The sequence below is a fragment of the Tribolium castaneum genome, chromosome 10, assembly GCF_031307605.1.
Source record: "Tribolium castaneum strain GA2 chromosome 10, icTriCast1.1, whole genome shotgun sequence".
Taxonomy (NCBI): domain Eukaryota; kingdom Metazoa; phylum Arthropoda; class Insecta; order Coleoptera; family Tenebrionidae; genus Tribolium; species Tribolium castaneum.
Genome location: NC_087403.1, coordinates 3,874,338 through 3,889,879, shown reverse-complemented (window position 1 = coordinate 3,889,879; position 15,542 = coordinate 3,874,338). Strand labels below are relative to the sequence as shown.

General features: G+C 30.8%; 1 protein-coding gene across 2 annotated transcripts in view; it reads left to right on the top strand.

Annotated features, from left to right (window-relative positions):
* LOC660234 (xaa-Pro dipeptidase) overlaps nucleotides 1–15,542 on the top strand; it is a 33,669-nt gene that overhangs the window by 4,275 nt on the left and 13,852 nt on the right. The window contains exons 1-2 of one of the 2 annotated variants that reach the window (XM_966483.5): nucleotides 4,030–4,185; nucleotides 11,120–11,297. In XM_966483.5, coding sequence (XP_971576.3) covers nucleotides 4,169–4,185; nucleotides 11,120–11,297 — 195 coding nt within the window. In that variant the 5' untranslated portion in view covers nucleotides 4,030–4,168. Of the gene's footprint in view, nucleotides 1–4,029; nucleotides 4,186–11,119; nucleotides 11,298–15,542 lie in introns of those variants that run through there. The other variant, XM_008195210.3, reaches the window with a different exon arrangement.

The window sequence follows — 15,542 nt, the reverse complement described above, 5'->3', positions numbered from 1 at the left end:
GAAAGTAAATATGCTATTAGGTGCGCTTCTTAATGTGCTATACGCATTTATGAAATAAGAGAATAAAGTCTTTCAGACATCATATGTATAATTTTAAATTACAAGAATTATAAACAATGCAAAAAACAAAATTCTAATCATTTACTTACAACAAAAAGCCCATAATACTTCACCTACATACATCTTCAAATTAAATATTTTATTTTTACTTCTTTTCTAAATTTAATTTTATATTTTTAATTTTTATCTTACTACCAGAAAGATAAATATGTACTTTCTAGAGCAGTAAACAGAAATGTCGGTTGTCATTTAAAAAAACAACAGAACAATTTTGCGTTTTGTTGTGTCCGTTTCGTGAAAAAATCGCATTACATTCGGCAAATACCAAAAAATGATGTTGGGAATTAGAAGTATGCACCCAATTTTAATAACAAACAGGAAACTATTATATTAGGTCGTATTGTTCTAATTAACATTTTGTTGCCTTTTATACACGTGTGACCTAAGCTGCGCCGCACAAATAGGTTTGTGAATATATTATCAACTTTTCTTATCCTTGAGATAAATTGTCACCACGTGGTAGTAATCTTTTCATAATAGTTCTGTAAAGGGCATTGAGACGATGTGGTTTATTTAGATATTAACGTAAATACAACAGGCGGTTTAATTTGACCACCCCCTAAGAAAAAGATCGAGAGGCCGTGCTTTTGTATTGGATTAAAATGGAAAAATACATAATATTGAACACTGTGCTAACAAATATTACCTGTCACTTGTCGGGTTAAAACTAGGTCAGATCTGCCAATAACAGCTTTGCTTCAGTTAATTTTGTTGGAATCTAGTTTTTCTTTTTTCAAGTACTGAGCAACAGATAGATACGCAACGACCTACTTTGTTCAATAATATGTACTTTTATGAATTAATCACAAGATTTTGTTTACTTTTCGATGTGTTTTTTGTTGGAAAGAATTTTTTGTGAAAATATCATGTTCCAAAATGATTATCACAATTGTAATGAGGTTTTATTGCTTGTGTCAAGGCACTTACCTTCATAAAAATGAAAAAAAAAATAATTTCACTCTAGCAAAGTTTTATGGACTTTTATAAGTTTTAACAACCCACCAGAGTTGTTAAAAGTCTAAAAAAGTCCATTTGTTCGTTTTTTTGATGTTTGATTTTTTCAATTTTTGTCGCGATTTTTGTCGATTCTGGGTACTTGTAACATTTATCGAGCAATAGCTCCGGAACTATTAGAGATAACCCTATGAAGTATATTATCGTTGGAAAGCTCTTTTAATAATTTATTTTTTTCAAAAAAGATCATTGTTCTCCGACTAATAGTTTTGGAGAAAATTGGAAATAAAAGCAAAAATTGGTCAAATTTTAAAAAATTCATAACTAAAAAACTATTGGGAATTTGGCAGTTTTCTCGACGCCAATCGATTCCCCGAATCATTTTGCATTGGTGAGGATGAAAATAGTTCCACTTTTTCGAATAGTGTAGCCGTAATTGAGAAAATTAAAAAAAAAATTAATGGCCAAGGCAAAATACCTTCATAAAAATGAAAAAAAAATTTTTTTTAATTTCACTCTAGCAAAGTTTTATGGACTTTTATTTGTCTTAACAATCCGCTAGAGTTGTTAGAAGTCTAAAAAAAATCCATTTGTTTGATTTCTTGATGTTTGATTTTTCCAATTTTTGTTGCGATTTTGGTTGATTCCGGGTACCCGGGACATTTATCGAGCAATAACTCCGGAACTATTAGAGATAACCCTATGAAGTACATTATCGTTGGAAACTTCTTTTGATAATCTATTTTTTTCAAAAAAGATCATTGTTCTTCGACTAATAGTTTTGGAGAAAATTGCAAATAAAAGCAAAAATTGGTCAAATTTAAAAAAATTCATAACTAAAAAACTATTAGGAATTTGGCAGTTTTCTCGACGCCAATCGATTCCCCGGATCATTTTGCATTGGTGAGGATGAAAATAGTTCTACTTTTTCGAATAGTGTAGCCGTAATTGAGAAAATTTAAAAAAAAATTAATGGCCAAGGCAAATACCTTCATAAAAATGAAAAAAAAATTTTTTTTTAATTTTACTCTAGCAAAGTTTTATGGACTTTTATTTGTCTTAACAATCCGCTAGAGTTGTTAGAAGTCTAAAAAAAATCCATTTGTTTGATGTCTTGATGTTTGATTTTTCCAATTTTTGTTGCGATTTTGGTTGATTCCGGGTACCCGGGACATTTATCGAGCAATAACTCCGGAACTATTAGAGATAACCCTATGAAGTATATTATCGTTGGAAACTTCTTTTGATAATCTATTTTTTTCAAAAAAGATCATTGTTCTTCGACTAATAGTTTTGGAGAAAATTGCAAATAAAAGCAAAAATTGGTCAAATTTTAAAAAATTCATAACTAAAAAACTATTGGGAATTTGGCAGTTTTCTCGACGCCAATCGATTCCCCGGATCATTTTGCATTGGTGAGGATGAAAATAACTCTACTTTTTCGAATAGTTTAGCCGTAGTTGAGAAAATTAAAAAAAAAATTAATGGTCAAGGCAAATACCTTCATAAAAATGAAAAAAAAAATTTTAATTTCACTCTAGCACTGTTTTATGCACTTTTGTTTGTCTTAACAATCCTCTAGAGTTGTTAGAAGTCTAAAAAAAGTCCATTTGTTTGATTTCTTGATGTTTGATTTTTCCTATTTTTGTCGCGATTTTGGTTGAATCCGGATACCCGGGACATTTATCCATTAATAACTCTGGAACTATTAGAGATAACCCTATGAAGTTTATTATAGTTGGAAAGCCCTTTTAATTATCTATCTTTTTCAAAAAAGACTATTGTTGTCCGACTAATAGTTTTCGAGAAAATTGCAAATAAAAGCAAAAATAGGTAAAATTAAAAAAAATTCACAACCAAAAAACTATTGGGAATTTGGCGATTTTCTTGTTGCCAATCGATTTCTCGGATCATTTTGCGTAGGAAAGGATTAAAATAGTTTTACTTTTTCGAATAGTTTTGTCGTAATTGATATAATTCTGGAACATTCGTAAAATCTTACGAAGTTTACATACACCATACAACAGGCGCCGCGTTTGATGATTCAAGATTTTCTTAGCATCCCGATGCGTAAACGGTATTTCCTACTACATTCCAGAAATGATTTTCTTATCCAAAACTGTGGAATTATTATTGCCTTTTATTAATGCAATTGTTGTACACTTATCAACATTTTTGCACTTTTTATGGGCACAATAGTATGTGATATTTTTAATGTGTAATAAAAATGAAATGATTCAGTGAAAAGATCTTAGTAACAATGGAAAACGTACTAATTAACGAGGGACAGTTTTCTTCCTACTTGTAATTGTCGACGCAAGCAGTTGTTTTTCTAATAAGAAGTAAACAAAAAATACAATGATTGTTTGATCTGTAGAGTCATCATGACAGTGCTTCGCCACGGCACTGAAACTTTACTTAAAAATAACCCAGAATAACGTGACGTATTTTCAAAAATTGTCACAGTATCGTTTGTTAAAATTCTGAATTTCAAAAAGCGTAACAAAGCTTCAAGTAATTCTTGTGCGTTCCATAAATATTGTCTTTGTTTGCAATCCTTGCTTGTGGATTTTTCTTTAAATTATGGTAACATTTACACACAAATTTATTATGGAAACTTTGACCTTTAATAATTTTTTGTAATTTAGATTTGTCAAATTTTACCTGCCGTCATCCCGGTTTGTTTTGTTTTTTCTGGTGATATGAATGAATTGATGATTGTACTAAGTATGTAAAACAATTTATAGGTGGATTTCGGAATTCAGGGTGCACGGCGATTGTAAAGTATAACATTTAGATCTGCAATGCTTTCAAAATAGACGTCAACGCTTTGTTTTTAACATTCATGCTAGAGTAAATAAGATAACTGCAATAAAGTATTTCATCATTTTCTGCAGTTTCACTGTTCTTTGTTGTTGTAAACAAAGGTGCAATAATTGGAGAATTAGTTTATCTTTGTTTTAATAATCGATTTATTGAGTCGAAACTTGAGATAACAGTTTAATATCAGTTTGGAGGGCTCGTTATTTTTCCAGTAAAAGTAATTTGATAACGTAGTTACTGGCGTCAAGGTAGAGACTCGACGAAAATTACCATGTCTGTGCGAACTGAGTAAGTTTCTCTGAATTTTATACTAGTATATACGTAGTATTTTGCCCATTTATCGTCCACTGATCACCTAATAAACTGATAAGGCTCCCCGTTTGGGTAAACAATCGAAATTTCAACAGAAATATTTAAGGGAATTTCCCTTCATTGCGGGCGTCCTTATCTTTTAGAAAACATGCAAATCTACCGATTTACATAAGTGTTATTCGAGGTGTTATTATTAGTCATACGGTAGAGTAGGCGAGCATTGCTTCACTGTCATTCATGCTTTCGTTTTTGGTCTTGTGTGTTTGCATCACGCAATATGCAACCGACTTCCGTTTAATGTTCACTGAAACACTCGAGTTATTTTTTTGCTGTTTATGTATTTAGTTGTAATTGCTCCCAGTTTTGACTTGAGCATGAACGCAAAACCAAAACAAACATTCTTGCCACTTATCGAACGCCAAAATATCCTTGTTCTGAACAAACAGTGAATATCAACAGTTTTAATGAATAGTGGACACCAGACGGCTTGGGATTCGTAGGTTAAAGGTCACTAGTTTTCCGGTTATTCCTTTTACGTCCATGAACATCGTTGATGATTTTTGCATTTAGTAAAATATTCTCCGATTAGAAGAATTTCAAAAAACTTAACAAGACAATGACTTAAGGTGAACATTTTGATTTATTCTAGTGGATCTGAACACTTGGAGTGAACAGTACTGTGACCTTCGGGTTAACCGGAAACGACATTTATTCTGTTACTGGAAATTTGTCCAAGTTTAAGTTTAATACAAATTAATATATGACGTAAGATTTCCCGTTTTGGGGCGCTTCCGGTTGGATTATCTAATTATTTTGCGGACGAAACTGCACGCAAAACATCGAAAGTAATCAGCCGTGTCATTTTGGTGTTAATAATTAATTATTCGAAAAAATTCGAAAGGGGTCGTTATGAGTTTTTTTCCTCAATCGATTGATAATGTAGAATTATGTATAGGCAGAGGAAGGTAGGTAGGTATTCATATGAGTAGGTACATAATGTCATTGGTCCATGACCGAGTTCAAGGAAATTTTTCTGAACTTTAAATTTTATTGTCTTGTTTACGACTGAATTAGCGTTTAGTTTTCAAATAAGAAAGTCGCGACGAAATTAGACCAACCCCGCATTGTCGATCGATAAGAACAAAAATAGTTGACAAACTTTTCCAGGAATGAGCGCTATTTTTAGCGTAATTATAGATTTGATGGCTTTAGAGTCATGCTATGAGCCAAATAACGTATTTTCTAGCAATTGATTATTCAACAACGGAGGAATTCCATCTGTGTACAAACAACATTCCATCTGCTTATTCCACATAATGATTTTGCCCAAACTTTTTCAGCTCACTGCTGAAACTGCTCACTTTTTCGTTTAGTCACAACACTGACTCACTTGGAAATACATGTTGCACAACTTAGTGGACACTTATTAAATAAGTGAATAAAGTCATCCGCAACACAGATGAAATATTTCCAATGATCAAAATCTGACTGTAAAAGTTTTTTATTTTTTATATTTTTTTATTTGGGACCCAAGACACAAAATAATTCGAGTTTTTCTCATTCCTGTTTCAATTCTGTAATAGGTACTCTTGAACTTTGGTCTACTTTTTATTGATAATCGAGAGATAGCTTTAAAATTAAAAATTACTTTACTAAAGGAGGAAAATTATTCGAAAAATATTGAGTCGAATGTTGAGCAGAATATCCGAATGTATGTAGGCAGGTTTTTAATTAATGATTGTTCTGAATCGATAGCGAAGTTCTCTTTACGAAATTGAGGTCAGTATTCAAAATTATCAAATTATGTACGTTAATATATACCTACACGTACATACTTTTGTTGTAGGTATTGGTAAAGTTCTAACTTTGATAATAGTTAATATGTGCTACTTTTGTGCACGGATCAGTCACAATTAGGTTTATTAAACAATTGATGAGTATTTTTGTAAATCAAAAAGAAAGCATGAATAAATCACGTGTGGTTTGTCCTTTCTAATATGTGATTATTGTTACATTATTATCCAGTTAAAAATGTCTAGCAAATGGGATAAATAACAGGAAATTTCTTGTGCACGTCTCAAAAATTAAAAAGTACCGTAATCGAAGTTTATTAGTTGAAGTAACGTTCATTCTTTCGCTAATTAATAACGAAAAGACGCATACTTGGATTTAATTCATTATATTATTACACATTGTTTTTGTGTTATCATCCGGTTTATTGTTCAGAATATTAAAACAATATTTATGTTTTTATGATTACGTAAAGGAAAACTCAAGACCAGAGGCGGAAGTGGTGTCGGGTTTCCGGAAAATTAACTTGTGGTCTAGAAATTTGGAAACGGAAATTTCTTCTTTGGATTAAATAATAGGCAAAAAATCCGTGTGTGGGCTACTTTAACATTAGTTGAGTCTGTTGACCTGTAGTTTTTTGATGGTGAATGATCAATTGATCATATTCCGACGTGGGAGTTGTTCGTCACCTCACTATCACCGACTGTTATCATTTATCAAACAATTTTGTAATATTGGGATTTTTGCACTTTAAATTGTGTGTAGTTTGCGGTAAATGCGTGCTTTCAGAAAAACATTCTAATGCATTTAATTGCGGATATCCGGGATAATCTTCCAAGTAGAAAGAACTGCTGTAAAATCGTGAAACTTTCACCCTCTGGTCGGCAAAAAATTTTGGGTGAATTTTGACGTCAGCTGATGGCATTGTTTTGATTGTTGGCTCATCTTGTTTTTATTCCGATGTTATTTCATATAAATATTCAGTTTAGGAGGTCACATTTGTTTACAACAACAGCACGGATGCAGAATTTATCTGCAAGCGCTCACTGTTGAGCAGTTGGATTTTTTCAGGTACCTGCATGTTTACCTAATAGGTAATAAAATGAACGGTGAGTTGCTTCCCAATGGCGGACGTTTACCGTCTAGAAGGCATTCACGGTTCGTCGACTTTCATGACTATGCCATTATTATTTACATAACACTGATGGTTATTTAACACGGCGGACGTCACGTGATCTAATTTTTTCTTAAATGATGCACCACTGGCGAATTTTCCTACGATTTATGGCCGTTGGTGTAATGTTGACACTTGTTTGAGGCGACTGTATTTATAGTCGTGTTGCCTTTCTTGGCAAAGGTCGTTCAACCATTTTCCACAGAATCGATTTGCCAGAAAATGTGTCATTAAGGGTACACCGAAGGGCAAAATTAATGTCATGCCATTAATGAGCAGCGCCAAGTTTCGTGAGCCGCCGACTCGTCTGACACTCTTTCATTGACGTCAGGACAGCCAAATACAAATGTATCTATTTATTGCACAATTTCCAAGCAGCACGAATACTTAGTTTGTAAAAATAATAGGTGACAGTGTGCCACTTTGCTGGTCTAAATGAGATCAATTTCAAGTTATGTAACGGTCTGGTTTTAAATATACTTTTGGCGAGACAATGCGATTTTGAAACGGCCTAAATGTGCCCCATCCATGCCGCGTTCCTCTTTTCATCTTTGGCGAATTTCTGCGTTCGCCACGATAACCTTGGCGAATTTAGCGTCAATGAACGTTTCAAGATGGAATAGATTTTTTGTCCAGATCTAAAAATACGCGTTTGCATTTTTAGAAAGTTGAATTTTCGAAATACATCGGTAGTTGCATGAAGGACATAGCGCTCAAAATACGCAAATAAACATTGCATTACCTTTAAAAATAATAACACGTGATGTTAGTGTCGCAAACGACTCTGTCTCGATTTATTTAAGGATGTTTGACTTCTCTATTGAGGAAGCCAGCGATTTATCTCATTATCTTACATGGTGCTAAACATCATACATTAGTACGATTTTTCCGTCACGTTGACGCCCAGGTGATTTTTCTGAAAGTTCTTTATGTCGCTGCCAAAATAAAAACATACGAAACGAGGTTAACCGTCATCATTTAGGATAATTTCGACAAATCTGAAAAATGCGAACGGAAAATCATATTTTTAACCACAGCACGATACTTTGTTTTTGTTTGTGTCGCTCATTTGCACCAAGTGTATGACGCACTTTTTTACTTGAAAACAAACAAAAATCACTTCTGACCCCAGAATAAAACTGGAAAAGTGGGTTTTCTGGCAAAACAATAGTAAATTATTTAAATTTTATATTTTATATTTTATATTTTATATTTTATATTTTATATTTTATATTTTATATTTTATATTTTATATTTTATATTTTATATTTTATATTTTATATTTTATATTTTATATTTTATATTTTATATTTTATATTTTATATTTTATATTTTATATTTTATATTTTATATTTTATATTTTATATTTTATATTTTATATTTTATATTTTATATTTTATATTTTATATTTTATATTTTATATTTTATATTTTATATTTTATATTTTATATTTTATATTTTATATTTTATATTTTATATTTTATATTTTATATTTTATATTTTATATTTTATATTTTATATTTTATATTTTATATTTTATATTTTATATTTTATATTTTATATTTTATATTTTATATTTTATATTTTATATTTTATATTTTATATTTTATATTTTATATTTTATATTTTATATTTTATATATTTTATATTTATTTTATATTTTATATTTTATATTTTATGTTTTATATTTTATATTTTATATTTTATATTTTATATTTTATATTTTATATTTTATATTTTATGTTTTATATTTTATATTTTATATTTTATATTTTATATTTTATATTTTATATTTTATATTTTATATTTTATATTTTATATTTTATATTTTATATTTTATATTTTATATTTTATATTTTATATTTTATATTTTATATTTTATATTTTATATTTTATATTTTATATTTTATGTTTTATATTTTATATTTTATATTTTAATATTTTTTTGAAATGCGACTTATCTACAAAATATCAAAAATAACTGAGCTACAGAATATGTGTGTTACAAGTTTGTGAATAAAATTATTCTGGGGTCGGTACAGTTTTATGTGGTGTTTTTACAGGAAGGAAAAATCAAACGTTTCTATATTTCTGTTTTGAAATTAAAAGTATTTTACCGAAACATCAACATTTCTTGTAGTTTTATATATTTTGATAGATTTTTTCGGAGAAAGTTTAGTAAACTTTAAAACTAAATTTAGGCGCACCACGTGGGTGCGGCGTTCGTTTTTATTTAAATAATGGTTGAATTAGAGCTGACATTGTTATTGGATGAGTTCCATTAAACACCCACGAGTAGAAAAACATTTACTGTCTTAAAAAAATTAAATGTTCATTTGAGGAAATTAGGAGATATGAGATGATGGAAATATTTGCACCTTTGTACACACAATTATTATTTTTGGGGAAGCAGTTAAACGAACTGGCAGTTTAATTACGGTCTATTTTTCTTAATTTCCTGTGGCCTGCAGCATTGTTGCATAATGAACTGAGTGGTTTATGGACACTGGGGCCGTAGAAGGACCAAAAAATAAAAAATCAACGTACGTAAGTACGGCTGACCTTGCCACATGCCAGTGCTTGATCAAAATAGAAGATTATTCATTTTGTTATCTCGAGTGTAAACAAAAAAGTACAACAAATATCAGAAAGGTTGTATTCATTTGATACTGTTAATAGTTGGGCCAACAAATCGACGCCAATCGTGTATTTGTTATTGCCATTAATTTCGCCTCTTACGCAACGCTGCAAAGATAAAACGCCAGTCGATTTGTTGATAAGATGGTAATAGACTTTCAATATGACGTGCTTGCGGGAATTCTCAAGCGCGCATAAACAGAAAAAGAATCGAGCCTTGGTTTTGGGAATTTCGCGAAAATCGATCCAATGTTTATTTTCGTAGTCTATGTGTTAAAACAAATTTTTATTCGTTAGATATGTTTAGAATAATGAACTTGAAAATCGCACGCCTCGGTGCCAAGTGTTCAGAAAGCAAAGTTCGGCCGATGTTTCCTCTTTTTCATTGTAGCAGGCTGGGGTTGCGTTATGTTATTTCGGTCGTTCACTTGGGTGTTTTTCCAAGTTTATTTCAGGGGGAATTTGGGCACGAATGGCTAATTAATATGTTTTGATTTGGCAATGGCGGTTTGCACTTTTTGTCGCCGTAAACACAACTCGGCGATTTCTCAGCGGTCTGCATTGGTGGAATGGAGTTCATCCACCTGTTTCTTCTTCCTTGTTCGCGCCATGTTTCAGTTCGCTGACTTGGACATGATATGTTCGGCGTCTTTTTCCATCTTGTTGCCTTTTGCTGACACTGCTCCTTTTCTCGATTATTTCTAACTTCATTGTTGCTAATAAGTCCGATAAACACTAGACAGAAAACGGAATCTGGGCGATTTTTTAAAAGCCGACAAAACATGAATCACACTATAAAGTGAATTTATAATAAGCAAACGAACATTGCCAAGGACAACACAACGTCTTTTTTCTCGGTATTTGTGTTGCTTCCGTCCTTATTCCGTCATTATTTTCCATAATGCTAGTAATTGGGTATTATCAGCTCCAACAACAAATGGATTTTTCCTCATAAACATTTCTAAAATTAAAGCTTGTAAACAGTCAACAATTGACCTACACATTGGAAATAGATTGACAAAGTTGAATACCTCAGTTAAGTCTGGGTTATTGATCTACGATCCTCTTGTTTTTGGTTTCTAGAATGGCCCGAAATTACCTCTGACTCATGTCAGAACGTCGTAACTATCGTTTAGATCAATAGGTCTTACCTTTAAAGCGTCATACAAACACATAATGACAATATATTATTTACATCAACCTCATTTCATGACTTCGATATTGTTTTATCCTGTTTTTGGTAACTTAAAATAAATTTTATAATAATTTTTGAATTTATTTTATTGTGTTTTAATAAATTTTGTTAAGTGGAAAATTATGGATGGGTCCCGGGACTTTGGAGGTGCCAGTGGAATTGTTTGCTCTAAACCGAAGCCGTTTGGTGGAACGCATTCGTCCAAAATCAGAAAAATCCGTAATCGTTCTTCAGGGAGGCAACGAAGTTTCCTTTTACGATACTGACACCACCTACAATGTATTTCGTCAGGTAGGTCCAATTTTCGACAACTTAGCACGTAATAAAATTATCACGTCTATTTTTTAATTTCCTAGTCACAACAATTTTTGGCAGTTTTCCAACTGATTTAACGTAAAATTTGTCTGTGATTGAAGGCCGTATTGTTTCAGTGATTTTTTCAGTAGCGCGGTTGGGTTGTTGAACCTTTGGAGATGTTTTTTCATTGGAAAAAATATTGTCGGAAACTCAATAAAATAAAGATGATGTATTTTCTCGTTGAAATCACTTGACGCAAGCGTGTCTCAAATGTTCATCGCACAATCTGGGTAATATCGAGGTTATGACCTTTGTATTGTGTTTTACTGGTAATAAAACACACCTTCAAGAAATCAAAAAATGTTTTTTTTACCTCACTCTAGCAAAGTTTTATGGAGTTTTTTATGCCTTTACAACCTACTCGAATTGTTAAAAGTCCAAAAAAGGCCATATGATTTTTTTATGTCTGATTTTTCCAATTTTTGTCGCGATTTTGGTCGATTCCGGGTACTCGGAACATTTATCGAGCAATAGCGCCGGAACTTTTAGAGATAATCCTATGAAGTATATTATCGTTGGAAAGCTCTTTTAATAATCAATTTTTTCAAAAAAAGATCATTGTTCTCCGACTAATAGTTTTCGAGAAAATTGCAAATAAAAGCAAAAATTGGTCAAATTTTAAAAAATTCATAATTAAAAAACTATTCGGAATTTGGCAGTTTTCTCGATGCCAATCAGTTCCCCGGATTATTTTGCATAGGTTTGGATTAAAACAGTTCCACTTTTTAAAATAGTTCCGAATACAGAGGCGATTAAAGTTTTACACAAAAAAAATCATAAAAAACCACTAAAAGTCGTAGAGCAATGCACTTTGTTCCATTGAATTCAGCGGTTCATTTTGCGTATAAAACCATCTTTTAGGGAGATGTAAACTTTTAAATTTTTTTGCTAAAAATTAAGATAGGCAATATCTATAGTGAAAAATTTTATTTACTAAAAAAAAATTCATAACTCGAAAATTAAAAGTCGTAGAGCAATGCGGTTTATTCCATTGAATTCAGTGGTTTATTTTGCGTATAAAACCATCTTTTAACAAAATGTGAACTTTTAAAGTTTTTTGCTAAAAATTAAGATAGGTATTTCCTATAGTGGAAAATTTTATTCATCAAAAAAAATTCATAACTCAAAAACTAAAAGTCGTAGAGCAATGCGGTTTGTTCCATTGAATTCAGCGGCTCATTTTGCGTATAAAACCATCTTTTAACGAGATGTGAACTTTTAAAGTTTTTTGCTAAAAATTAAGATATGCAATATCTATAGTGGAAAATTTTATTCACCAAAAAAAATTCATAACTCAAAAACTAAAAGTCGTAGAGCAATGCGGTTTGTTCCATTGAATTCAGCGGTTCATTTTGCGTAAAAAAACATCTTTTAGCGGGATGTAAACTTTTAAAGATTTTTGCTAAAAATTAAGATAGGCAATATCTATAGTGGAAAATTTTATTCACCAAAAAAAATTCATAACTCAAAAACTAAGAGTCGTAGAGCAATGCGGTTTGTTCCATTGAATTCAGCGGATCATTTTGCGTATAAAACCATCTTTTAGGGAGATGTAAACTTTTAAATTTTTTTGCTAAAAATTAAGATAGGCAATATCTATAGTGAAAAATTTTATTTACTAAAAAAAAATTCATAACTCGAAAATTAAAAGTCGTAGAGCAATGCGGTTTGTTCCATTGAATTCAGTGGTTTATTTTGCGTATAAAACCATCTTTTAACGAGATGTGAACTTTTAAAGTTTTTTGCTAAAAATTAAGATAGGTATTTCCTATAGTGGAAAATTTTATTCATCAAAAAAAATTCATAACTCAAAAACTAAAAGTCGTAGAGCAATGCGGTTTGTTCCATTGAATTCAGCGGCTCATTTTGCGTATAAAACCATCTTTTAACGAGATGTGAACTTTTAAAGTTTTTTGCTAAAAATTAAGATATGCAATATCTATAGTGGAAAATTTTGTTCACTAAAAAAAATTCATAACTCAAAAACTAAAAGTCGTAGAGCAATGCGGTTTGTTCCATTGAATTCAGCGGCTCATTTTGCGTATAAAACCATCTTTTAACGAGATGTGAACTTTTAAAGTTTTTTGCTAAAAATTAAGATATGCAATATCTATAGTGGAAAATTTTATTCACCAAAAAAAATTCATAACTCAAAAACTAAAAGTCGTAGAGCAATGCGGTTTGTTCCATTGAATTCAGCGGCTCATTTTGCGTAAAAAACCATCTTTTAGCGGGATGTAAACTTTTAAAGATTTTTGCTAAAAATTAAGATAGGCAATATCTATAGTGGAAAATTTTATTCACCAAAAAAAATTCATAACTCAAAAACTAAGAGTCGTAGAGCAATGCGGTTTGTTCCATTGAATTCAGCGGCTCATTTTGCGTATAAAACCATCTTTTAACGAGATGTGAACTTTTAAAGTTTTTTGCTAAAAATTAAGATATGCAATATCTATAGTGGAAAATTTTATTCACCAAAAAAAATTCATAACTCGAAAACTAAAAGTCGTAAAGCAATGCGGTTTATTCCATTGAATTCAGCGGCTCATTTTGCGTATAAAACCATTTTTTAGCGAAATGTAAACTTTTAAAGTTTTTTGCTAAAAATTCAGATAGGCAATATCTATAGTGGAAAATTTTATTCACCAAAAAAAATTCATAACTCTAAAACTAGAAGTCGTAGAGCAATGCGGTTTGTTCCATTGAATTCAGCGGCTCATTTTGCGTATAAAACCATCTTTTAACGAGATGTGAACTTTTAAAGTTTTTTGCTAAAAATTAAGATATGCAATATCTATAGTGGAAAATTTTATTCACCAAAAAAAATTCATAACTCAAAAACTAAAAGTCGTAGAGCAATGCGGTTTGTTCCATTGAATTCAGCGGCTCATTTTGCGTAAAAAAACATCTTTTAGCGGGATGTAAACTTTTAAAGATTTTTGCTAAAAATTAAGATAGGCAATATCTATAGTGGAAAATTTTATTCACCAAAAAAAATTCATAACTCAAAAACTAAGAGTCGTAGAGCAATGCGGTTTGTTCCATTGAATTCAGCGGATCATTTTGCGTATAAAACCATCTTTTAGGGAGATGTAAACTTTTAAATTTTTTTGCTAAAAATTAAGATAGGCAATATCTATAGTGAAAAATTTTATTTACTAAAAAAAAATTCATAACTCGAAAATTAAAAGTCGTAGAGCAATGCGGTTTGTTCCATTGAATTCAGTGGTTTATTTTGCGTATAAAACCATCTTTTAACGAGATGTGAACTTTTAAAGTTTTTTGCTAAAAATTAAGATAGGTATTTCCTATAGTGGAAAATTTTATTCATCAAAAAAAATTCATAACTCAAAAACTAAAAGTCGTAGAGCAATGCGGTTTGTTCCATTGAATTCAGCGGCTCATTTTGCGTATAAAACCATCTTTTAACGAGATGTGAACTTTTAAAGTTTTTTGCTAAAAATTAAGATATGCAATATCTATAGTGGAAAATTTTGTTCACTAAAAAAAATTCATAACTCAAAAACTAAAAGTCGTAGGGCAATGCGGTTTGTTCCATTGAATTCAGCGGCTCATTTTGCGTAAAAAACCATCTTTTAGCGGGATGTAAACTTTTAAAGATTTTTGCTAAAAATTAAGATAGGCAATATCTATAGTGGAAAATTTTATTCTCCAAAAAAAATTCATAACTCAAAAACTAAGAGTCGTAGAGCAATGCGGTTTGTTCCATTGAATTCAGCGGCTCATTTTGCGTATAAAACCATCTTTTAACGAGATGTGAACTTTTAAAGTTTTTTGCTAAAAATTAAGATATGCAATATCTATAGTGGAAAATTTTGTTCACTAAAAAAAATTCATAACTCAAAAACTAAAAGTCGTAGGGCAATGCGGTTTGTTCCATTGAATTCAGCGGCTCATTTTGCGTATAAAACCATCTTTTAACGAGATGTGAACTTTTAAAGTTTTTTGCTAAAAATTAAGATATGCAATATCTATAGTGGAAAATTTTATTCACTAAAAAAAATTCATAACTCAAAAACTAAAAGTCGTAGAGCAATGCGGTTTGTTCCATTGAATTCAGCGGCTCATTTTGCGTAAAAAAACATCTTTTAGGGAGATGTAAACTTTTAAATTTTTTTGCTAAAAATTAAGATAGGCAATATCTATAGTGAAAAATTT